Source organism: Eubalaena glacialis, chromosome 7, assembly GCF_028564815.1.
Source record: "Eubalaena glacialis isolate mEubGla1 chromosome 7, mEubGla1.1.hap2.+ XY, whole genome shotgun sequence".
NCBI classification, from domain to species: Eukaryota; Metazoa; Chordata; class Mammalia; order Artiodactyla; family Balaenidae; genus Eubalaena; species Eubalaena glacialis.
In genome coordinates, this window is record NC_083722.1 from 81,176,001 (window position 1) to 81,200,447 (window position 24,447).

At 38.2% G+C, this 24,447-nt stretch overlaps 1 protein-coding gene across 4 annotated transcripts in view; it reads right to left on the reverse strand.

Moving 5' to 3' along the window:
* The window catches only part of DENND6A (DENN domain containing 6A), a 61,784-nt gene that overhangs the window by 23,843 nt on the left and 13,494 nt on the right, over nucleotides 1-24,447 (reverse strand). For 3 of the 4 annotated variants that reach the window (XM_061197030.1, XM_061197029.1, XM_061197028.1), the window contains exons 2-9: nucleotides 23,848-23,886; nucleotides 23,705-23,747; nucleotides 7,360-7,472; nucleotides 5,204-5,284; nucleotides 3,599-3,704; nucleotides 2,915-2,994; nucleotides 1,765-1,827; nucleotides 914-969 (exon numbers count right to left, since the gene is read on the reverse strand). In XM_061197030.1, coding sequence (XP_061053013.1) covers nucleotides 914-969; nucleotides 1,765-1,827; nucleotides 2,915-2,994; nucleotides 3,599-3,704; nucleotides 5,204-5,284; nucleotides 7,360-7,472; nucleotides 23,705-23,747; nucleotides 23,848-23,886 — 581 coding nt within the window. The remainder of the gene's footprint in view (nucleotides 1-913; nucleotides 970-1,764; nucleotides 1,828-2,914; nucleotides 2,995-3,598; nucleotides 3,705-5,203; nucleotides 5,285-7,359; nucleotides 7,473-23,704; nucleotides 23,748-23,847; nucleotides 23,887-24,447) is intronic. The other variant, XM_061197031.1, reaches the window with a different exon arrangement.

The following is a 24,447-nucleotide window of genomic DNA, read 5'->3' on the forward strand; positions in this document are numbered from 1 at the left end:
CTATACTGACCACTTTTCTGTAAATCTGTGATTGTTTCAAAATTTTATATAGATACATAAATTTTATATAAATAATTATATATGTAAAATTTTGAAATAATCACAAATTTACAGAAAAGTGATCAGTACAGTATATATGTATAATTTTTAAAATATATAATTTATATATATTATATATGTATATTTATAATTTTAAAATAAGCAAAGGAAAAATGGAAAAGACCTATATGGAAACATCTGACCAACTGACTTTAATAGTGGGATGCCCTTAAGGCATCAAAATTGCAAATTAGTTTTTCTCTGAAGTATAGTAATGTTATCAGCAAGGGCACAAACAGACAGGAAGTACAATTACAAGATGAAGCATTCTCTGAAACCTCTGTATTACACTAGTAATATTTGTTACACAAAATAGTTTTTATTGGGGGGAGGTAAGTATTAAATATTCAAGAGAGGAAACCTTTAATAGATATTGGTGGTATGCATCAAATTAACGGCAGTGTAGAATTACTAAAATGAGGGGTTTGTAGGGAAATCATAGTCTTCTTTTAGCACCACTTTTATATTCCCATTCTGGAGTATCATGCTTTATGCTCTCAACCCACTCCCCCCAACTCCCCAAAAAAGGCCATCCCTAGAAAAAAAATTATTTATTTACCATTCTCACACCCAACCAAACAAAAATAATTTGTGTGTACCATGTAATACCCAATCCATATCCAAATTTCCCTAGTAGTCAAAGCAACTGACATGCAGTCAGGGATGAACCACTGATTTACCACATGTGAAACATGACTATTTTCTTCCAGTTTTTTCCACATTTTATATAGGAACATTCACTTTCTAAAGAAATTAACAACAATATCATAAAGCAAATGAGACAAGGCAGTTAACAAAATTTTTTAGTCTTTACCTGAAAAGATCCACCTCATGAACAGTAGGTAAAATAACAGATATATGTGTGTCTCCCTAAGAGATAAAAAAGAAAAAAAATATAGACAAGATGTCACTAAAACTGCCAGAAACTGACTTTTATAATATGCCTATCTATCCCATAATCAATCAGCCATGTTGCCCTGTCTTCTAAGAGTCTCTTCCTCCAGAAGCAGCTACAAAGAGAATGGGTCTTAACAGTCTCCCCTAACACAGCAGAAGGTCAAGGACAACATAGATTCCACCGATAAAACATTAATCCAGTGGTCAGATGTTAGATTAATTCTCAACTGTATGAAATACTACCATAATACCAGTTGATATATATAACAAGCAAAATTTGTTTTCCATTTTTATTTAATTCAAAGGACAATGGGAGTGCTAATATACCGGTTAAATCATTTCAAATGAAAAATTCATCCCCACCCACGAACAAATGTAACTTTGGGAAAAATGAAAGGCAATTATAACTACAGAATCCTTTTGATTCAAGTTTCCTAAAAACAGAAGTCTGTTGACCACTCTTCTAAGATAAGAGGTTTTGTTAGAATTAAACCTTGTTTAATCTTTTTCAAAAGATAATTTTCTCCTTGTCCTCACAATTACAGTATAAATTCTGAGTTCTCCAGTGTCTACTAGAGAAACAAAAAGAAAAAAAAGTTGGAAAAACATTAGGAAGCTTATTATCAATTCATTAAAAATTATTTAATGGGATATTTCAGTGATATTCAGAAATGTATCATAAACCCAAGAAACTCTACATTTGCTAGTTTAAAATTTCTGTTAAAGAGACTATATACGTTGGATTATTCTACCACAGTAGCACACTACCTGCTGAGTTAACTGCACTATTTGAGTTGTCCCAGGCTTGTCATGACATGTGGGAATCCGTACCTAAAAGAGAAGAAATTAACTTTGGCTACAAAAGAATGACCTTTCTATAACTTGCGAGTCCTGCTACAATGAGGGATCAGAAGCACTCTATCCTGATGCTAAAAAGGTACACTCAACAACGCCTAAAAAGCCATAAAAACAAAATACTTATGTCAGATTAAAAACTAAAGTCATATTTTAGTCACAGCAGAAGGTAAGTGAACCAAGGTCTCCACATTCCCATACACACAGAAATCACTAACCCACTGAGAAGCAAACGTGCTGAAAAACAGAAAAGGACATGAACTACATACCACTTCCTGTTTATTGTTCCAATCTTTGCTTCATTAATATACACACACCCAAACACACCCTCTCAAGCTTGCCAAACTATGGGATAAATCTCACAGGGAACCATGAGAACTCTCAACCCAGACCTACTTTTGATGATTTCCCATGGAAAAAACAGAACAGAGGTCCTACAGAAATGAGCACATCTAAAGAGAGAACATTGCCAAAAATAAGTTCAACTTGAAAATGAATTGCAAAAGCACTTACAGCACGTTCATACAAAGCCTGAGAGCAAAATGCTAATTCACTGTATTAAAAAAAACCTTAGTAGAGAACAATACCCTGGGATGGACATGTTGGTCTGAAACTGCACATTAAAAAGATCACTTAAGACTAAGAACCAATGACCTGCTGTATTAAAAAAAAAAAAAAAAAAAGACTAAGAACCAATGGCTTTCCTAATTTCTTTTAAATTTTACTAACTCATACTCAACTCTACAAGTGTTCTGCAATACCATCCATTTCTGGCGGGCCATGAAGTTGCACAATTCTAGGAGGTGGCATTTACATTCACATGCATTATATAAGAATGACAGCATCATGTAAACTCTACAGGATGAAAATGGGACTGGTGACCCCTGGAGTTGTGTGACTAATGGTTCTGTGCAGCAGGATAAATTGCGGTATCTTTGTAACTCCTCACATCAATGACAAGTGAAAGCAACAACAGGACTGAATGTTATTAGGAAGTTAAAAAGCAAAATTCATGTGTGAGCTTCCTAAAAAAGGAGACAAATGAAATATAAGCTATTATTACCTTCATTACTACCCCCATAATAGGCAGATGTAATGTTTTCCCTGGCATTGGTGCAGGCCATCGATCAACATCATTACAAGCTGAAAAATATAGTAAAATATTTCTTTAGTATAAGTGGAAATACTAAAATATTAAAAATGGAACATTAGAAGTTAGAACTCCACTTTCTGCTTTCTACATAGCAGAAAAAATACACTGGGAAGGATGGAAGATAAAAGGCAAAAGTACTGAAAATATCTTATATTTCACCAGATATACACCTATGTTCTAGGATATAAATTGGTTAATACATGTTTTGAAAGCAACAGAATAGGTTTAAAGGGAGTTTTCCTACTCATTTATTACTACTAAAATTAGCTACAAAAGCACACCACCTAGCAGAGGTCTTCTCTCTGTATTGAGTGACATAAGGATTTCTGTTTAACAGTACTCTAAGTATCAGAATTGGCAACTCAATATTTGTTTATTATTATCCTAAAAAATAGGCATCATCTGTGTTGCAAAAGAAGAAATAAAAGATAGGATCTTTGGTGTTTGTAGGTAAATATGCCAGAAGAATTGTTTTACCTCTCTCTCCTACCATATAGTCCTTAAAATTTTTAACTAATTTTTTTTCATTCATTTCCAGTAAAAAATTTTAAACTCCTTCATAAAGGTACCTAACTCACACAATGTTTAACTTACCTGCTTCCAAATAAGGTTCATTCTTTTCAAAATACTCTGGTGCTATCTGTTTGAGCACGGTGTGAAAAAAATGAATATAAGGTAGTTTGCTGATCAAAACCAAGGACTGGAGGGAAAAAAGAAACAATGTTTAATTTCTTAATCATTATAATTTAAGTTTGCCATTTCTTATATAATCAATTACTAACAAGCCAAATTCAGCAAAAAGTGTGGATTTTAAAATAAAAAGGCTTTTACAGTAGATAGTTAAAAGAAACATAAAACTATAGTGGCAGAACACCAAAAGTTTAACCTTATTACTACATTTTAAGAGCATAAAGACACATTCACAGATTTTCCTGCTGTGCAGGAAAAAGAATTTCCTATAAACAAACTAATGTCATGGATAATTCCAAAGCCTAGCTACTATTGTTGTCAGCAAAGCAATATTAGGAATTAGCCAGGTGAACTCTTCCTAAAAAGGAAAGCGCAAATTGTGATGCTTTTTCAAACTAAGACCTATGACTGTTATATTTTAGAGTTCAATGGTTTTAGCCACATTCTTAGAAATTGTGACTTTATAGTTTGTGACCACTTCAGATATAGATTATGCTGACTTTTTAAAAATCTATTTTTCTTGAAAACTACTTTTTATCTTTCCATTAAGCATCAATTAGTGGTCAGGGCATGTTCTGGTTACAAAAGGTAAAGGTGTGTCCCTGTTAGCTGGGATTAAGTTGGAATTGACTGATATTTATATATATATCTTTAGAAACAAAAAGATTGTACATTTAGAGTGGGAACAATAATGACTAAGATGTTGATCAAGTATATTTACTAGCTCTTCAAAAAAAAGATACTGCAGGCTTTTATTAGCTGTAAATATGTTACAATCTGTTTATTCTTTCCCTTATTCTAAAATGTGAAAATTAAACAGATTCTTCTGAGTTTTGACAGTTTCATACAATAACTGTAACTTACTGTCAGGAATCTAGTACAGAGATAGCAGGAAGGCAAAATTCAATAGCAGTTAAAAATCTAGGGACTTCCCTGTGGCACAGTGGTTAAGAATCCGCTTGCCAATGCAGGGAACACGGGTTCAATCCCTGGTCCGGGAAGATCCCACATGCCGTGGAGCAACTAAGCCCATGTGCCACAACTACTGAGCCTGCACTCTAGAGCCTGCGAGCCACAACTACTGAGCCCGTGCACCACAACTACTGAAGCCCACACACCCTAGAGTCCGCACGCCACAACTGCTGAGCCCACACGCCACAACTACTGAAGCCTGCGCGCTCTAGGGTCCGCGTGCTGCAACTACTGAGCCCACGTGCCTAGAGACCGTGCTCCAAGAGAAGCCACCAAAATGAGAAGTCCATGCACCACAACAAAGAGTAGCCCCCACTCGCCCCAACTAGAGAAAGCCTGCATGCAGCAACAATGACCCAATGCAGCCAAAAAAAACTAAGGACAGGTGTCTACAATCTAAAAAAAAAAGATAAAATATAAATTCTAGTATGTTTAAAGATAAAATATCAAACACTTTAAAGACTGTTCATTCTAATAATTTCTTTTCTTCTAACCACAATGTAAAAATATTTTTCTATTAATGTATATGAAAATTACCTTCTGAAAGTATCCTCTTTTTAGAGTTTTGTCTCGAACTTGTCGAAAATACACATATCCATAAAAATAAGCAGGATCCTTCTATAAAAGAAGCGACAAATTAAAAAAATATATACATATATATAGCCATCCTTTCTTATTAAAAGCAGGTTCCTTTATAAACTTGAACTGAGATATGAGGTACACACAAAGAGCTAGTTATGCTTTTCCACCAATGCAAACAACAATCATGACAATAACTGGCAGATAAAAACCTGCTAACTTGCCCAAAGATGAAATAATCATAACTAAAGTACTAAGGTCAGATTTTACCCCCTATAACTTACTCTGTTTGTGTTCTTTATTCATATCTGTGGTAGTTAATGGAAGTTAAGAAAACAATCAAATTCTGTTTTCCCCAATGCTATACTTAGTTTTTAAAAAATTCTGCCTACAATTCTGAGTTAGGCATCAGTCTTATGAGGTATCCTAATGCAAAATTTCAAGAGAGAAAATAAAAGGAGTTAAATGCCAATCTGAATCTTACAGAGACAGTTATATTTTTACCCAACAATAATGAAACACTGCAATATTTATCAACATACAATTTGAAAGGTCCAAAACACTTACAAAGTTTTTACATCCTAATGGAATAAACTCTGGCCCAGTTCCTTATTTGATTGTTATTCTTTAAACAAATATTTTTTGACTACCTACTTTGAACAAGGCATTGTGTTAGAAAAGATAAAAAGATGTGTAAGACACAGTTCCTTAAGGAGATCACAAACTAAGAGCGATAAGAAAAGTACAAAAATGACTAGTATGTGATAGGAGGACAGGTACCATGCAAAAAGCACAAAGTGTTACAAAGAGGCCAAGGGGGAAGAGGTTACTTCTGTCTATGGCGATCAGTATTTTGCGGAGGCAGCTGTTTTTGAGTTGGGCATTGAAGGATGGATATGATTTAAACAAAGACAAAGACATTTCAAGTTTAGACGGCCAAGAGTTTGAGCAAAACCACGCAGAGATAGAAAAATAGCTACCTCAGGAAAAAGCATACAGTTCAGTTTAGCTAATATATGGCACATGTATAGAAAGGAGATTAAGATGGAAATTTGAAAGGCAAAGGTTTTATTTTGGAAGGCCCAAAAAGTGAGAAACAGGAAATATTACTATCATTAGCTCTTTATTCATTAAGCAATAAGTAATCATTTTAGATTTTATTTATTTTATGTAATATATATGTACACTTTAGCTGGGAACACTGTGTAAGATATATTGCACTGAAAAAGACAGAAGATGCACGTCTTTGGGCAAATATTTTTATCCTCAATAGCCCTCAATTCCTTCATTTGCAAAAGGAACTCTCTTGGAACAATATAGGGCGGATTAATAAGATAATATATGCTTATTGATACAATGCCAAGAACATAAAAAGCTCTAATAAGTAGTAGCTCTTATTATCAGCAGTTGACAGAATATGTTATTAGTGATAGCAAACGGTCATGAAAAGGACAAGATGGCTATAGGAGACATTTCAAAAGGTAACATCTTTGCTAACTGGAAGAGGATTCCTGTCATTAGTGGAACCAGGAAGGTAAGCTGTAAATACTTATTTTAGGCAAAAGATGTCAAGTTCTTATTGGATGTGCTAATAGGACATCCAGATGGAAATGTTCTTCATGCAGTTAGAGATAAAAGTATGAAGTACCAAACAGAAATTCTACACTCAGGAATCATCTGAATTATTAAAACTGTTTTTAATAAACAACAACTATAAACCAAAGCTCATTCAAAAATCAAAAAGAGACAACAATAATTCTACTATAGAGCAGGTAGGGATTACCACAGGGAATCTTCAACTCTGGGTGATATTTACTGGTATACTACCACCCCACTTCCACATCTAAATAAAGAGTTTTAACACGTGAAAGAAAATTAATTCAACATTCTAATTTCTACAATTCACAATGGCATTATGTTTTAAGAATAGTAACTTTATAAAGTCTCTTTCACTCACATGCTAAATCCTTATGAATTAGACTCAGGAAATTCAGCAGTATAATACAGTAACAAAACAAAAGCACAATATTTCTGAATGCTATATGAGGTAACTGAGTAACTGAGTTCTAAAGTTTCCTCTCACATAGACATTATTCTATTACTACTTTTCCAACCTTTAAGTAAACTGGTAAATCTTTCTCAAATTGATCCAGGAGACAATGCAGTGACACCCTCCTCCCAGAAGACTGTCGAAATCTAAAACAAAACTGGGTATCTCCAAGACAACCTAATGAAAACAAAAATGAAAGAAATTAAGGGCAGCACAGTATAACATTTATTTATCCAGTTTCATCACATCTTAGAGCTAAAGGGGTCCTATCAATTACTGAAACACATTCTATCATGCTTTAGAGAAGAAAAAAGAGATCCTGACAGTTCGACTTGCTCTAAGCCATCTTTGCTAGTTAGAGGCAAAGCCATTAGTAAACTATGCATCTTAACTCCTATGTCCCTCCACTGTTTTTCCTATTCCATTTTCTCTATGTAATTAAAACTTTTTGAAAACTGTGTGCATGTAATGTTGATTCACAAACATAATTATGAGCAAAAGAAGCCAAATACAAAAGAACACAAATTGTTCAAATCCATTTACACAGTTTTGGTTTTTTTTGTTTTTTTTTTTTATAAAGCAGGCAAACTAAACAATAGTGTTTAGGAATACATGGTTGGGTGATAAAACTATAAAGAAAAGCAAGAAACTTATTACTATAAGAATCAGTAGAGTGATTTGAAAAGATACATGCACCCCAATGTTCATAGCAGCCTTATTTACAATTACCAAGGTATGGAAGCAACCTAAGCGTCCATCAACAGATGAATGGATAAAGATGATATGATACACACACACACGCACACACACACACACAAATGGAATACTACTCAGCCATAAAAAAGAACAAAATAGGGCTTCCCTGGTGGCGCAGTGGTTAAGAATCCGCCTGCCAATGCAGGGGACACGGGTTCGAGCCCTGGTCCCGGAAGATCTCACATGCCGCGGAGCAGCTGGGCCCGTGAGCCACAATTACTGAGCCTGCGCGTCTGGAGCCTGTGCTCCGCAACAAGAGAGGCCGCGATAGTGAGAGGCCCGCGCACCGCGATGAAGAGTGGCCCCCACTTGCCACAACTGGAGAAAGCCCTCGCACAGAAACGAAGACCCAACACAGCCATAAATAAAAAAAAAAAAAAAAAAAAAACTGTGTGAAATAAATTTCCGTTGTTTATAAAAAAAAAAAAAAAAAAAGAACAAAATTTTGCCATTTGCAGCAACATGGATGGACCTGGAGAGCATTATGCTAAGTGAAATAAGTCAGACAGAGAAAGACATATGTATGATATCACTTACATGTGGAATCTAAAAAATACAACAAACTAAGCAAAACTAACCAAAAAAAAAGCAGATTCACAGATATAGAGAACTAATGGTTGGTTACCAGTGGCGGAGGGGCAGGGAATATAGGGGTGGAGGAGTGGGGGGTACAAACTACTGGGTGTGAGATAGGCTACAAGGATTATTGTACAACACAGGGAATATAGCCATTATTTTGCAATAACTGTAAATGGATGGCAAACTTTAAAAATTATATTTAAAAAATTTTAATAAAAAGAAAAAAATTGAAAAAAAAAAGAATCAAGATAGTGGTTACCTTAGGCGAGGGGGAGGGAAATACTGTTTGGGAAGAGACATGAGGGGGCTTTTGCAGTGTTGGCAAAGTTCTATTTCTTGACCTTATATGTGCTTTATATTTCACAATGAGAATTTTTTTAAAAAAAAAACATAGCAGACTCAGGAAGAGGCCAAGTAATAGACTTACTATTTTAATCATTTTAATTATAAAGTTTTTAAACTTCAATAATTTTAGCAAACCTCTTAAAATATTACCTAAACTGTCAGGCAATAATTACAAAAAACTGTAAATACTCTAAAAAGTGAAAGACACAAGAAGTAGCCTGTCACTCAAATTCTTCCCAGTTACTGTATTTAGAACTAATGAGATTATATTAAATACAAAATGTGCTCAAGATTTTATTACACACAGAAGTACTTATATTTCTTTAGCACATCACATTCTCAAAAAGGAAGCAGAAACTTGATATTATGTTTAAGTTTTTAAAAAAGCAACTCAGTACGTATACCTAAATGCAATTATAGAAACTAGTATTTCTTTGGTGGAGGAGGGAAGAAACAAAGGAGACTGGAGGGTGAGTCAGTTCAGTTTCTTTACTTGTCACAGCAGACGGTTCAAAATAAGGAAAACACATGAGACCTGAGATAATGGAAAATACTCCTAGCATTGTTTTAGTTCAACAGATTTATATACAGATGGTTCAGTTTTTCTCTTCAGAAGACAGAAAGATCCACTGAGAAGTACACACTAATTTCTCTGAGACACTTAGCAAGATGTAGCAGAAAAAATGCAATGGATTTTAAGAAAGATGTATGGCCTCTGGAAAATGTAAGGAATGCTGAGCTTTGTGGAAAGAAAGTAATGAAGCTCCCATAGCCTTAAATCCCAACCCACCCCTGGCTCCACTCCCAAACCATGGGCATGCTGTAAGAACTTTCCGATGACCAGCTGTACCTGCAAGCTGTACAGAACTGGTCAGGAAGCTAGTTCACCAGGTCAAAAAGGCTTTAACCATAGTGTCCTTGGGAAGTGAGGTAAATGGTTCCCATTTTATGTTTCAGAAGTCTGTTCCCGCACACACAAAAGGTTACTAAAGAAAAACCAACTCTTTATCTGGGTAGACCTTTGTTCTCCATCCTGACCTCACTATTAATGGGATAGGAAAAGAGGTGTTACGGATTGGCAACTAGGTTATTTACATTTGTCTTGCAGAAAATGATACCTGTGGAGGGCAGGGCAATCCTGATAACCTACAACCTCATCAAAAATAAATCTACCGAGGGAGGGGCAAGATGGCGGAAGAGTAAGACGCGGAGATCACCTTCCTCCCCACAGATACATGAGAAATACATCTACACGTGGAACTGCTCCTACAGAACACCCACTGAACGCTGGCAGAAGACGTCAGACCTCCCAAAAGGCAAGAAAATCCCCACGTACTTGGGTAGGGCAAAAGAAAAAAGAAATAACAGAGACAAAAGAATAGGGACGGGACCTGCACCAGTGGGAGGGAGCTGTGAAGGAGGAAAGGTTTCCACACACTAGGAAGCCCCTTCGTGGGCAGAGACTGCGGGTAGCAGAGGGGGGAAGCTTCGGAGCCACGGAGGAGAGCGCAGCCACATTGGTGCGGAGGGCAAAGCGGAGATTCCCGCACAGAGGAGCGGTGCCGACCAGCACTCACCAGCCCGAGAGGCTTGTCTGCTCAGCCGCCGGGGCGGGCGGGGCCTGGGAGCTGGGGCTCGGGCTTCGGTGCTAGCCGGCAGGGAGTCCGGGAAAAAGACTGCAGCTGCCAAAGAGGCAAGAGAATTTTTCTTGCCTCTTTGTTTCGCGGCGCGCGGGGAGAGGGGATTCAGAGCGCCGCCTAAACGAGCTCCAGAGACGGGCGCGAGCCGCGGCTATCAGCGCGGATCCCACAGCAACAGGGACGCAGAGGGAAAAACGGAGAGATTCCCGCACAGAGGCTCGGCGCCGAGCAGCACTCACCAGCCCGAGAGGCTTGTCTGCTCACCCGCCGGGGCGGGCGGGGGCTGGGAGCTGAGGCGCGGGCTTCGGTCGGATCCCAGGGAGAGGACTGGGGTTGGCTGCGTGAACACAGCCTGAAGGGTCTAGCGCACCACAACTAGCCGGGAGGGTGCACGAGAAAAAGTCTGCAGCTGCCGAAGAGGCAGGAGACTTTTTCTTGCCTCTTTGTTTCGCGGCGTGCAAGGAGAGGGGATTCAGAGCGCCACTTAAACGAACTCCAGAGACGGGCGCGAGCCGCGGCTATCAGCGCGGACCCCAGAGACGGGCATGAGACGCTAAGGCTGCTGCTGCCGCCACCAAACAGCCTGTGGGCGAGCACAGGTCATTCTCCACACCGCCCCTCCCGGGAGCCTGTGCAGCCCGCCACGGCCAGGCTCCCGTAATCCGGGGACAACTTCCCCGGGAGAGCGCACGGCGCGCCTCAGGCTGCTGCAACGTCACGCCGGCTTCTGCCGCCGCAGGCTCGCCCCGCCTCCTCCGTACCGCTCCCTCCCCCCGGCCTGACTGAGCTAGAGCCCCCGAATCAGCTGCTCCTTTAACCCCGTTCTGTCTGGGCGGGGAACAGACGCCCTCAGGGGACCTACATGCAGAGGCGGGTCCAAATCCAAAGCTGAACCCCGGGAGCTGTACGAACAAAGAAGAGAAAGGGAAATCTCTCCCAGCAGCCTCAGAAGCAGCGGATTAAAGCTCCACAAACAACTTGATGTGCCTGCATCTGTTGAATACCTGAATAGACAACGAATCATCCCAAATTTAGGAGATGGACTTTGGGAGCAGGATATATTAACTTTTCCCCTTTTCCTTTTTTTTGTGAGTGTAGATGTGTATGCTTCTGGGTGAGATTTTGTCTGTATAGCTTTGCTCTCACCGTTAGTCCTAGGGTTAGGTCCATCCGTTTTTTTTTTTTTTTTTTTTTTTGGCTTAAAAATTTTTTTTTCCCTAATAAATGTTTTCTTAATAATTTTTTCCTTATTTTCTATTTTTAAAAAAAATTTTTAATAAGTTTTTTCATATTTTTTATTTTAAAAAATTAAAAAATTTTTTTTCTTAATAAATTTTTTCTAAATAATTTTTTTCTTATTTTTAGTATAAAAAATTAATAAATCTATTTTTAAAAATTAAAAAAAAATTTTTTTTTCTTATTAAATTTACTCTTAATAATTTTTTTTCTTATTTTTTATTATAATTGCTTTATTTTATTTTATTTTATCCTCTTTTTTTCTTTCTTTCCATTTTTTCTCCCTTTTATTCTGAGCCGTGTGGATGAAAGGCTCTTGGTGCTCCAGCCAGGCATCAGGGCTGTGCCTCTGAGGTGGGAGAGCCAACTTCAGGACACTGGTCCACAAGAGACCTCCCAGCTCCACGTAATACCAAACGGTGAAAATCTCTCACAGATCTCCATCTCAACATCAAGACCCAGCTTCACTCAACGACCAGCAAGCTACAGTGCTGGACACCCTATGCCAAACAACTAGCAAGACAGGAACACAGCCCCATCCATTAACAGAGAGGCTGCCTAAAATCATAATAAGGCCACAGACACCCCAAAACACACCACCAGACGAACCCACCAGAAAGACAACATCCAGCCTCATCCACCAGAACACAGGCACTAGTTCCCTCCACCAGGAAACCTACACAACCCACTGAACCAACCTTAGCCACTGGGGACAGATACCAAAAACAACGGGAACTACGAACCTGCAGCCTGTGAAAAGGAGACCCCAAACACAGTAAGATAAGCAAAATGAGAAGACAGAAAAACACACAGCAGATGAAGGAGCAGGGTCAAAACACACCAGACCTAACAAATGAAGAGGAAATAGGTAGTCTACCTGAAAAAGAATTCAGAATAATGATAGTAAGGATGATCCAAAGTCTTGGAAATAGAATAGACAAAATGCAAGAAACATTTAACAAGGACGTAGAAGAACTAAAGAGGAACCAAGAAACGATGACAAGCACAATAAATGAAATTAAAAATACTCTAGATGGGATCAATAGCAGAATAACTGAGGCAGAAGAACGGATAAGTGACCTGGAAGATAAAATGGTGGAAATAACTACTGCAGACCAGAATAAAGAAAAAAGAATGAAAAGAACTGAGGACAGTCTCAGAGACCTCTGGGACAACATTAAACGCACCAACATTCGAATTATAGGGGTCCCAGAAGAAGAAGAGAAAAAGAAAGGGACTGAGAAAATATTTGAAGAGATTATAGTTGAAAACTTCCCTAATATGGGAAAGGAAATAGTTAATCAAGTCCTGGAAGCACAGAGAGTCCCATACAGGATAAATCCAAGGAGAAACACACCAAGACACATATTAATCAAACTATCAAAAATTAAATATAAAGAAAACATATTAAAAGCAGCAAGGGAAAAACAACAGATAACACACAAGGGCATCCCCATAAGGTTAACAGCTGATCTTTCAGCAGAAACGCTGCAAGCCAGAAGGGAGTGGCAGGATATACTTAAAGTGATGAAGGAGAAAAACCTACAACCAAGATTACTCTACCCAGCAAGGATCTCATTCAGATTTGATGGAGAAATTAAAACCTTTACAGACAAACAAAAGCTGAGAGAGTTCAGCACCACCAAACCAGCTTTACAACAAATGCTAAAGGAACTTCTCTAGGCAAGAAACACAAGAGAAGGAAAACACCTACAATAACAAACCCAAAACATTTAAGAAAATGGGAATAGGAACATACATATCGATAATTACCTTAAATGTAAATGGATTAAATGCTCCCACCAAAAGACACAGACTGGCTGAATGGATACAAAAACAAGACCCATATATATGCTGTCTACAAGAGACCCACTTCAGACCTAGAGACACATACAGACTGAAAGTGAGGGGATGGAAAAAGATATTCCATGCAAATGGAAATCAAAAGAAAGCTGGAGTAGCAATTCTCATATCAGACAAAATAGACTTTAAAATAAAGACAATTACAAGAGACAAAGACGGACACTATATAATGATCAAGGGATCGATCCAAGAGGAAGGTATAACAATTGTAAATATTTATGCACCCAACATAGGAGCACCTCAATACATAAGGCAAATACTAACAGCCATAAAAGGGGAAATCGACAGTAACACAATCATAGTAGGGGACTTTAACACCCCACTTTCACCAATGGACAGATCATCCAAAATGAAAATAAATAAGGAAACACAAGCTTTAAATGATACATTAAACAAGATGGACTTAATTGATATTTATAGGACATTCCACCCAAAAACAACAGAATACACATTTTTCTCAAGTGCTCATGGAACATTCTCCAGGATAGATCATATCTTGGGTCACAAATCAAGCCTTGGTAAATTTAAAAAAATTGAAATCGTATCAAGTATCTTTTCCGACCACAACGCTATGAGACTAGATATCAATTACAGGAAAAGATCTGTAAAAAATACAAACACATGGAGGCTACACAATACACTACTTAATAACGAAGTGATCACTGAAGAAATCAAAGGGGAAATCAAAAAATACCTAGAAACAAATGACAATGGAGACACGACGATCCAAAACCTATGGGATGCAGCAAAAGCAGTTCTAAGAGGGAAGTTTATAGCAATACAAGCCTACATCAAGAAACAGGAAACATCTCGAATAAACAACCTAACCTTGCACCTAAAGCAATTAGAGAAAGAAGAACAAAAAAACCCCAAAGCTAGCAGAAGGAAAGAAATCATAAAGATCGGATCAGAAATAAATGAAAAAGAAATGAAGGAAACAATAGCAAAAATCAATGAAACTAAAAGCTGGTTCTTTGAGAAGATAAACAAAATTGATAAACCATTAGCCAGACTCATCAAGAGAAAAAAGGAGAAGACTCAAATTAATAGAATTAGAAATGAAAAAGGAGAAGTAACCACTGACACTGCAGAAATACAAACGATCATAAGAGATTACTACAAGCAACTCTATGCTAATAAAATGGACAACCTGGAAGAAATGGACAGATTCTTAGAAATGCACAACCTGCCGAGACTGAACCAGGAAGAAATAGAAAATATGAACAGACCAATCACAAGCACTGAAATTGAAACTGTGATTAAAAATCTTCCAACACACAAAAGCCCAGGACCAGATGGCTTCACAGGCGAATTCTATCAAACATTTAGAGAAGAGCTAACACCTATCCTTCTCAAACTCTTCCAAAATATTGCAGAGGGAGGAACACTCCCCAACTCATTCTACGAGGCCACCATCACCCTGATACCAAAACCAGGCAAAGATGTCACAAAGAAAGAAAACTACAGGCCAATATCACTGATGAACATAGATGCAAAAATCCTCAACAAAATACTAGCAAACAGAATCCAACAGCACATTAAAAGGATCATACACCATGATCAAGTGGGGTTTATTCCAGGAATGCAAGGATTCTTCAATATACGCAAATCAATCAACGTGATACATCATATTAACAAATTGAAGGAGAAAAACCATATGATCATCTCAATAGATGCAGAGAAAGCTTTCGACAAAATTCAACACCCATTTATGATAAAAGTCCTGCAGAAAGTAGGCAGAGAGGGAACTTTCCTCAACATAATAAAGGCCGTATATGACAAACCCACAGCCAACATTGTCCTCAATGGTGAAAAACTGAAACCATTTCCACTAAGATCAGGAACAAGACAAGGTTGCCCACTCTCACCACTATTATTCAACATAGTTTTGGAAGTGTTAGCCACAGCAATCAGAGACGAAAAAGAAATAAAAGGAATCCAAATCGGAAAAGAAGAAGTAAAGCTGTCACTGTTTGCAGATGACATGATACTATACATAGAGAATCCAAAAGATGCTACCAGAAAACTACTAGAGCTAATCAATGAATTTGGTAAAGTAGCAGGATACAAAATTAATGCACAGAAATCTCTTGCATTCCTGTATACTAATGATGAAAAATCTGAAAGTGAAATTAAGAAAACACTCCCGTTTACCATTGCAACAAAAAGAATAAAATATCTAGGAATAAACCTACCTAAGGAGACAAAAGACCTGTATGCAGAAAATTATAGGACACTGATGAAAGAAATTAAAGATGATACAAATAGATGGAGAGATATACCATGTTCTTGGATTGGAAGAATCAACATTGTGAAAATGACTCTGCTACCCAAAGCAATCTACAGATTCAATGCAATCCCTATCAAACTACCACTGGCATTTTTCACAGAACTAGAACAAAAAATTTCACAATTTGTATGGAAACACAAAAGACCCCGAATAGCCAAAGCAATCTTGAGAACGAAAAATGGAGCTGGAGGAATCAGGCTCCCTGACTTCAGACTATATTACAAAGCTACAGTAATCAAGACAGTTTGGTACTGGCACAAAAACAGAAATATAGATCAATGGAACAGGATAGAAAGCCCAGAGATAAGCCCACGCACATATGGTCACCTTATCTTTGATAAAGGAGGCAAGCATATACAGTGGAGAAAAGACAGCCTCTTCAATAAGTGGTGCTGGGAAAATTGGACAGGTACATGTAAAAGTATGAAATTAGAACACTCCCTAACACCATACACAAAAATAAACTCAAAATGGATTAAAGACCTAAGTGTAAGGCCAGACACTATCAAACTCTTAGAGGAAAACATAGGCAGAACACTGTATGACATAAGTCACAGCAAGATCCTTTTTGACCCAGGTCCTAGAGAAATGGAAATAAAAACACAAATAAACAAATGGGACCTAATGAAACTTAAAAGCTTTTGCACAGCAAAGGAAACCATAAACAAGACCAAAAGACAACCCTCAGAATGGGAGAAAATATTTGCAAATGAAGCAACGGACAAAGGATTAATCTCCAAGATTTACAAGCAGCTCATGCAGCTCAATAACAAAAAAACAAACAACCCAATCCAAAAATGGGCAGAAGACCTAAATAGACATTTCTCCAAAGAAGAGATACAGATTGCCAACAGACACATGAAAGAATGCTCAACATCATTAATCATTAGAGAAATGCAAATCAAAACTACAATGAGGTATCATCTCACACCGGTCAGAATGGCCATCATCAAAAAATCTAGAAACAATAAATGCTGGAGAGGGTGTGGAGAAAAGGGAACACTCTTGCACTGTTGGTGGGAATGTAAATTGATACAGCCACTATGGAGAACAGTATGGAGGTTCCTTAAAAAACTAAAAATAGAACTACCATATGACCCAGCAATCCCACTACTGGGCATATACCCTGAGAAAACCATAATTCAGAAAGAGTCATGTACCAAAATATTCATTGCAGCTCTGTTTACAATAGCCAGGACATGGAAGCAACCTAGGTGTCCATCATCAGATGAATGGATAAAGAAGATGTGGCACATATATACAATGGAATATTACTCAGCCATAAAAAGAAATGAAATGGAGGTGTTTGTAATGAGGTGGATGGAGTTAGAGTCTGTCATACAGAGTGAAGTAAGTCAGAAAGAGAAAAACAAATACAGTATGCTAACACATATATATGGAATCTAAGGGAAAAAAAAAAAAAAAAAAGAGGTCATGAAGAACCTAGTGGCAAGATGGGAATAAAGACACAGACCTACTAGAGAATGGACTTGAGGATATGGGGAGGGGGAGGAGTGAGATGTGACAGGGTGAGAGAGTGTCATGGACATATATACACTACCAAATGTAAAATAGATAACTAGTGGGAAGCAGCCGCATAGCACAGGGAGATCAGCTCGGTGCTTTGTGACCACCTAGAGGGGTGGGATAGGGAGGGTGGGAGGGAGGGAGATGCAAGAGGGAAGAGATATGGCAACATATGTATATGTGTAACTGATTCACTTTGTTGTAAAGCAGAAGCTAGCACACCATTGTAAAGCAATTATACTTCAATAAAGATGTTGAAAAAAATAAAAAATAAAAAAAAAAAATAAATCTACCTTGTTAGTATGACCCATCCAATTTGCCTATTTAACAGGAGAGTGCACCTCTACATAAGCAGTATCATGATTACATATGAAAGATGGTTAAATGACTGTGCACATGAGGGAAAGGTTATAATCTGAGGAAAAAGGAACCACAATCAATGGGATCTAGTCCCAGGTCCATCAATAATTAGCCTTCTAGAAGTCACTTAGCCTAAGGTTCTCAATTTCCTTGTAAACAAAAGTTAAGGGGCATCATAAGATAATCTCTAAAGTCACTTCCAGCAGTAATATGCAATAATTCTAAAATAAATCTCCACAACTGACCTACGATTGATTGCACTGAATTCCAAGTATCTTACCCACTGTATTCACTAAGAAAACTAAAGACCTATAAAGATCCAAAAAGACCTAAAAGTTATGCTACGTGCACCATAGCTTTCTGATTATTAACAACAAAAAAAAGGTAAAAAGCTTTAATGGAAATTATTTTTTCTTCACATAAATCAATGTATAAAGATGAATTTATACAAATTTTAAGATTAAATGACAGCTCTCCAAAGAAAATACACCTTCACGTGGCTTCTTGACTAAGAACCACATAAACTCTTTCCCTGATAAAGCAGCAGGGATTAAGGAAACAGCAAATTTGCTCAGCAAATCCCCACAGCTTGAGGAAAAGTTCCACTTTAATTAATCTAAGATAATCTTTATGAGCCCAGAAAACAGAACTAATAACCCGACACTTTTTAAACCAAGAAAATTCCTGTAACCTTCCCCCAACATCCTTTTCCAAACAACTAAGTTCTTACAACAGAAATCAAACAGAATCCCAGGTCAAAATTATTTTCATTATTTTGTCTGCTTTCAGAAGTGATTTCCCCCCCTTTCAATACATGAATTTAGCACCAATTTCACTGAATGCTCACTCTGTGGCAGGCACTGTCCTAAACACTTTAGATACATTAACTCATTTGGTCTTCATGCTTCTCACGTAGGTCCTATTATTAGTCCTGTTTGTGAGGAGGAAACCAAGGCACAGAAAAGTTATGTAATCATCCAAAGAAATAAATCTGCTAAATGGCAGAGCAAGAATTTGAGCCCACAACGTCTGACTCTGGAGCTGGTGCTCTTGACCATTACATCATAGTGGCTCTTTCAAGTCAAAATGGACTTCAAAAACACCACTTCCACTAATATGAAATATCCAGAATGGGTAAATCCATAGAGACAGAAAGTAGACAGGTCGTTGCTGAGGGGGAGAGGTAGGTAGGAGGAAACTGGAGCAGGAAGTTTCTTTTTTTTTTTTTTTTAATTAATTTATTTTTGGCTGTGTTGGGTCTTCGTTTCTGTGCGAGGGCTTTCTCCAGCTGTGGAGAACGGGGGCCACTCTTCATCGCGGTGCGCGGGCCTCTCAGTGTCGCGGCCTCTCCTGTTGCGGAGCACAGGCTCCAGACACGCAGGCTCAGTAGTTGTGGCTCACGGGCTTAGTTGCTCCGCGGCATGTGGGATCTTCCCAGACCAGGGATCGAACCCGTGTCCCCTGCACTGGCAGGCAGATTCTCAACCACTGCGCCACCAGGGAAGCCCCAGGAAGTTTCTTTTTCGGTGATGAAAATTTTCTAAAATTGACTTCGGTAATAGTTGCACAACTCTGAATATTCTAAAAATCACTGAATTGTACATTTTACATGGGTGAATTATATCTCAATAAAACTGTTGTGTTTTTTTTTTAAATGCTATGTCACTGCCAACTGGAGCAGATCAAAAGCTTCTATTCTTCACTTAAAAAACGAAGTCCTGAAAAGCACCCCTCCAACTGAAGAGTTGCTGAACTCACTGGTTTCTGGGACACTCACTGTTTTCACGGCTCCTCCTATGCGAATGCCATGTGGTAAGCCACAAACAGCTCTCCTCCCATTTTAAAATTATCAAGGGCACAGATGATTTTATCCTGTACATCTGCCAATCAAACCAAGACTGCAAAGCTATAGATAAACGGAAGACACTTTCCTGTATCAAAAATATTACTTGAGGGGCTTCCCTGGTGGCCCAGTGGTTAAGAATCCACCTGCAAACGCAGGGGACACAGGTTCGAGCCCTGGTCCGGGAAGATCCCACATGCCGTCGAGCACCTAAGCCTATGCGTCACAACTACTGAGCCTGCGCTCTAGAGCCCGCGAGCCACAACTACTGAGCCCGCGTGCCACAACTACTGAAGCCCGTGCGCCTAGAGCCCGTGCTCTGCAACGAGAGGCCATGACAAGTAGAAGCCCACGTGCTGCAATGAAGAGTAGCCCCCGCTCGCCACTAGAGAAAGCCCATGCGCAGCAACAAAGACCAACACAGCCAAAAATAAAAACAAATAAATTAAAAAAAAATTACTTGAGATTTGAAGGAAAAAAAGCTTAAATATTTCTTCTAAAGGGAAAAGACAACTTCAGACTATTTTTTTTTAATTTATTTATTTGGTTGCGTCAGGTCTTAGTTGTGGCAGGTGAGCTCCTTAGTTGTGGCAGGCGGGCTCCTTAGTTGCGGCTCACGGGCTCCTTAGTTGCAGCTCACGGGCTCCTTAGTTGCAGCATGAGAACTCTTAGTTGTGGCGTGCATGTGGGATCTAGTTCCTGGACCAGGGATTGAGCCTGGGCCCCCTGCATTGCGAACACAGAGTCTTAACCACTGTGCCACCAGGGAAGACCCTTGATCAGTTTTGTTTTTGTTTTTGTTTTTTTAATAAATTTATTTATTTATTTGTGGCTGCGTTGGGTCTTCGTTGCTGCACGCAGGCTTTCTCTAGTTGCAGCGAGCGGGAGCTGCTCTTCGTTGCGGTGCACAGGCTTCTCATTGCGGTGGCTTGTCTTTGTTGCAGAGCATGGGCTCTAGGCGCATGGGCTTTAGTAGTTATGGCACGCGGGCTCAGAAGTTGTGGCTCGTGGGCTCAGTAGTTGTGGCTCGTGGGCTCTAGAGCGCAGGTTCAGTATTTGTGGCGCATGGGCTTAGCTGCTCCACAGCATGTGAGATCTTCCTGGACCAGGGCTCAAACCCGTGTCTCCTGCATTGGCAGGTAGATTCTTAACCACTGCGCCACCAGGGAAGTCCCAGAGTATTTTTATATTAGCGGAAAACTGCTACAGAACAGTTCAGAGTAAGACTAAAATAAAACATGAGACCTTAAGAGCTAGCCCCATCCCTGGCCTTCAGCTCTGTGTAGTCACCCTCTCTGTGATTAGAGTTGGAAATGCTGAGAAGCAGGAGTTTAGACCAGGGCTTCTCAAAGTGTAGTCCAGAGAGTGATGCGAGTCCACAAACTCCTGTTACAATACATGACAAAATAATACCCAAATTGAGAATACACATTTAGAAACCCTTATAGCAATTTGATATTGCCATGACAAATTTGGACTTTTATTTTGTATTCTTTGGTTTTTCTCCCTTTCATTTTTCTAATAATTCATGTATATAGCATTTTATAAAAGCACTGGTCCACAACAGATTGGAAATTCTTAAAACACCCAAATGGCCCTTCAACACAGATGAGTGTGAGAAGCACTCCTTTCACCACTGGGAAGTGTAAAGTACATGACGACATCCCAGCTGTTTACGTAGAAAAAAATCTGTTGAGACAAATATTATCTGCACATCTAATCCATCCAGAACAAGGATTAATATTTCCCTCGGATTCATCATCACTTGAAACTCTCTCTACTAATGCTAAGTTTTCTCTCTGGCCATGTTTAGAGCATAGTGATTACGGTCCTTGGGTACCCATCACAGCTTAAGACTCAGGAATGCATATGTCCAGATGATATTAATGGTAAATAATGAGAAAAATATCTGACAAATATTTATTAGAGAGAAAACATTCTTTAAACTTAGGCTCCTAAAGATAAAAGCCATTCAAATGGAACAAAAAACTGAAAGCTAAAAACAAACAAAACAAAACTTCTTTCTGAAGTCACAGTATCTAAGGTGTGTGTGGGTAGGGGGTGGAGGAAGTGGAGGACTGGCAAATCCTCCCATTGGGAATCCCAAAAGTATTCTTCTTTATCTGTATAGCTTACCATAGAGTCTAAATGTTGTTTTATTTTTTTTAAGTGTGCACCGTGGAAACAAAAGCTAGATTATGATTCTTTCTCAAAGACTGCTCTACTGCACCTTCTGTAACAATAAAGCTATCTTGGGAAAAATTAAATCCATTTCAAAGTTGGCATAGTACTAATTCCAACTTCCATTTAATGAACACATAAGTGAAACAAACTATTTGGATAATCACAATTGAGAACAGTGATCTCAAATATATATAAATGCATAGTCTCTTCCTGTCTAGATTAATATTCATCCATTAAGATGGCAAGGTGTCTATTTTTAAGATCTTTTATTGACTTTACTTCTAAGTACCAACCATACTTTGAATAAAATGAACCACACTTCCTTTGATATGCAGCTTATAAAAAAGGCATTACAAAACATCTGTAGATCATTCAAATGCCTAAAATACTGAACAAATTGGTTTTTTTTTTTTTTTTTTTTGGCCCCATGGAGTCCTAACCCCTAGACTGCCAGGGAATTCCCTGAACAAATGCTCATTTACACAGATTTACACTTGAGTTTAACTTCTAATAAGAAAATGACTCATACAGAGGCTAACTACAAAACTAGAAATAAAAAAGACTATCAGACATCATACAATTAACTTCTTAGTCTTGATGCTCATGTAGAGAGCTGAAAGGGAGAGAGCCTTGAAAACCAGCCATAACCTGAAAAAGAAGAGTGTGCAGTGTAATCACATGAAGTCAGTTCATCCTGTAATCCATACAGCTCACCTGACCTTGAGTCATGGAAGTCCAATCCAATACTCACTACAATCAGAACTACATGTGTGCACTTTGTAAGGCAAATGTTATCCGAAATAAGGGGAGATCCTATAAGAGTGCTGTATCATTATCTCGTTAACAGGCAAAACATGTGAAAAGATTCCAATAATTCCAGGTCAAAACAAAAGCCGTCCTGGGATCGCTCAAAGTCATCTTTTTAACTAAATCTTTTTTTTTTAACATATTTCATGAAAGCTGAGTTCCAAAACTATAGGAAAAAATTCTGGAAGCATTTATAAGGAAAAGAGAAAATGCTTTAAAAAGCTAAAATGTCAAGTCTCCCAAATCAGATTATCTAAACTAAATTAACAGTATATTAGAAGTAACCACAAAAGGAAAGGGAACTGAAGTGCCTTTGCTTCATAGGATTCTAAATGTGTGGTCTAAGAAGTTAAGTGTTCTGGTCATTGTAAGCCTGAAAAATTATTTTCAAAGTGAAACACAAAAGGTAACCTGAAAGATATCAACTTATAGGACCACACAAAGGAAGAACTTGAAGGAGACCAGCAAAACCAAGCTTAATAATAATAGCAAACACTTATAAAGTACTTTCTATACCCAAGCACTATTCCAAATGCTTTATATATACTAACTCACATAAACTATTGCAAATAATTGATGGCCATGCTTTATAACCATGTTTACCCTGATTTTTTTTTAAATCCCTGCTTTTACAGAGTTCTTGGCAAGCTCCCAAATCCTAAACTAAAAGAAAACTGCTTAATATAAATCCTCAAACATAACAGCGTTGATGATTTTCAATCTCTTCATTATTTCAACAGTTTATTGCTCCATGATGTTTTACTTCATTACAAGATAACAGTTATTTTAAAAGTTGAACCAACGAAAATAAGTAAGACATGACTAGGATCATAGAAGTAGGAATCAAAATCACTAATCTGTTAGGATGAAATTGAGTTTGCATGCTACTATGTTATTTCAATTAATTTTCACGTATTAAGAGTATAATCAGTATTCTCAGCATAAAATTCAACAGAAACACCACATGAAAAATAGTTACCTGAATTTGAATCTGGAAAAGACAAATAGCAAATATTGGTTTTCTGAAAAAGAAAACAAAAACTATATATGCTGACATATATACACCAATAAAAACAAACAGAAATAAAACAGTAAACTATATAGGGCAATATTTTTACTTACTTCTTTATCAGTAAGTTTGGAATGTTGAGGATAAATTACCTGGGAGAAGAAGAGTTAAATTTTGTTAGACAAATATATGGAGTATATATTGTAAACATTAGCAGGTACTTCTAAAATACTAGTCGGCTATGATCAAATCGGTTTAAGAAACAGTTCACAAATTTAACAATGAAACACAGGAGAAGCTGGGAGAATTGAGGAGGATTTACATTTGGCAAAAAAAGTTTTGACTCAAAGTTATCTCTAAAAATTGGTGAAATTTTGAGTTATCAAGAATAATTTGGGACTTCCTTGGTGGCGCAGTGCTTAGGACTCTGCACTCCCAATGCAGGGGGCCCGGGTTCGATCCCTAGTCAGGGAACTAGATCCCACAGGCATGCCGCAACTAAGAGTTTGCATGCCACAACTAGGGAGTCCGCGAGCCGCAACTAAGGAGCCTGCGTGCCTCAACTAGGAAGCCCATGTGCCGCAACTAGGGAGCCGGTGAGCCACAACTAAGAAGCCCTTGAGCTGCAACTAAAGGAGCCTGCCTGCCGCAAGTAAGGAACCCATGTGCCGCAACTAAGACCCAGTGCAACCAAATAAATAAATAAATAAATA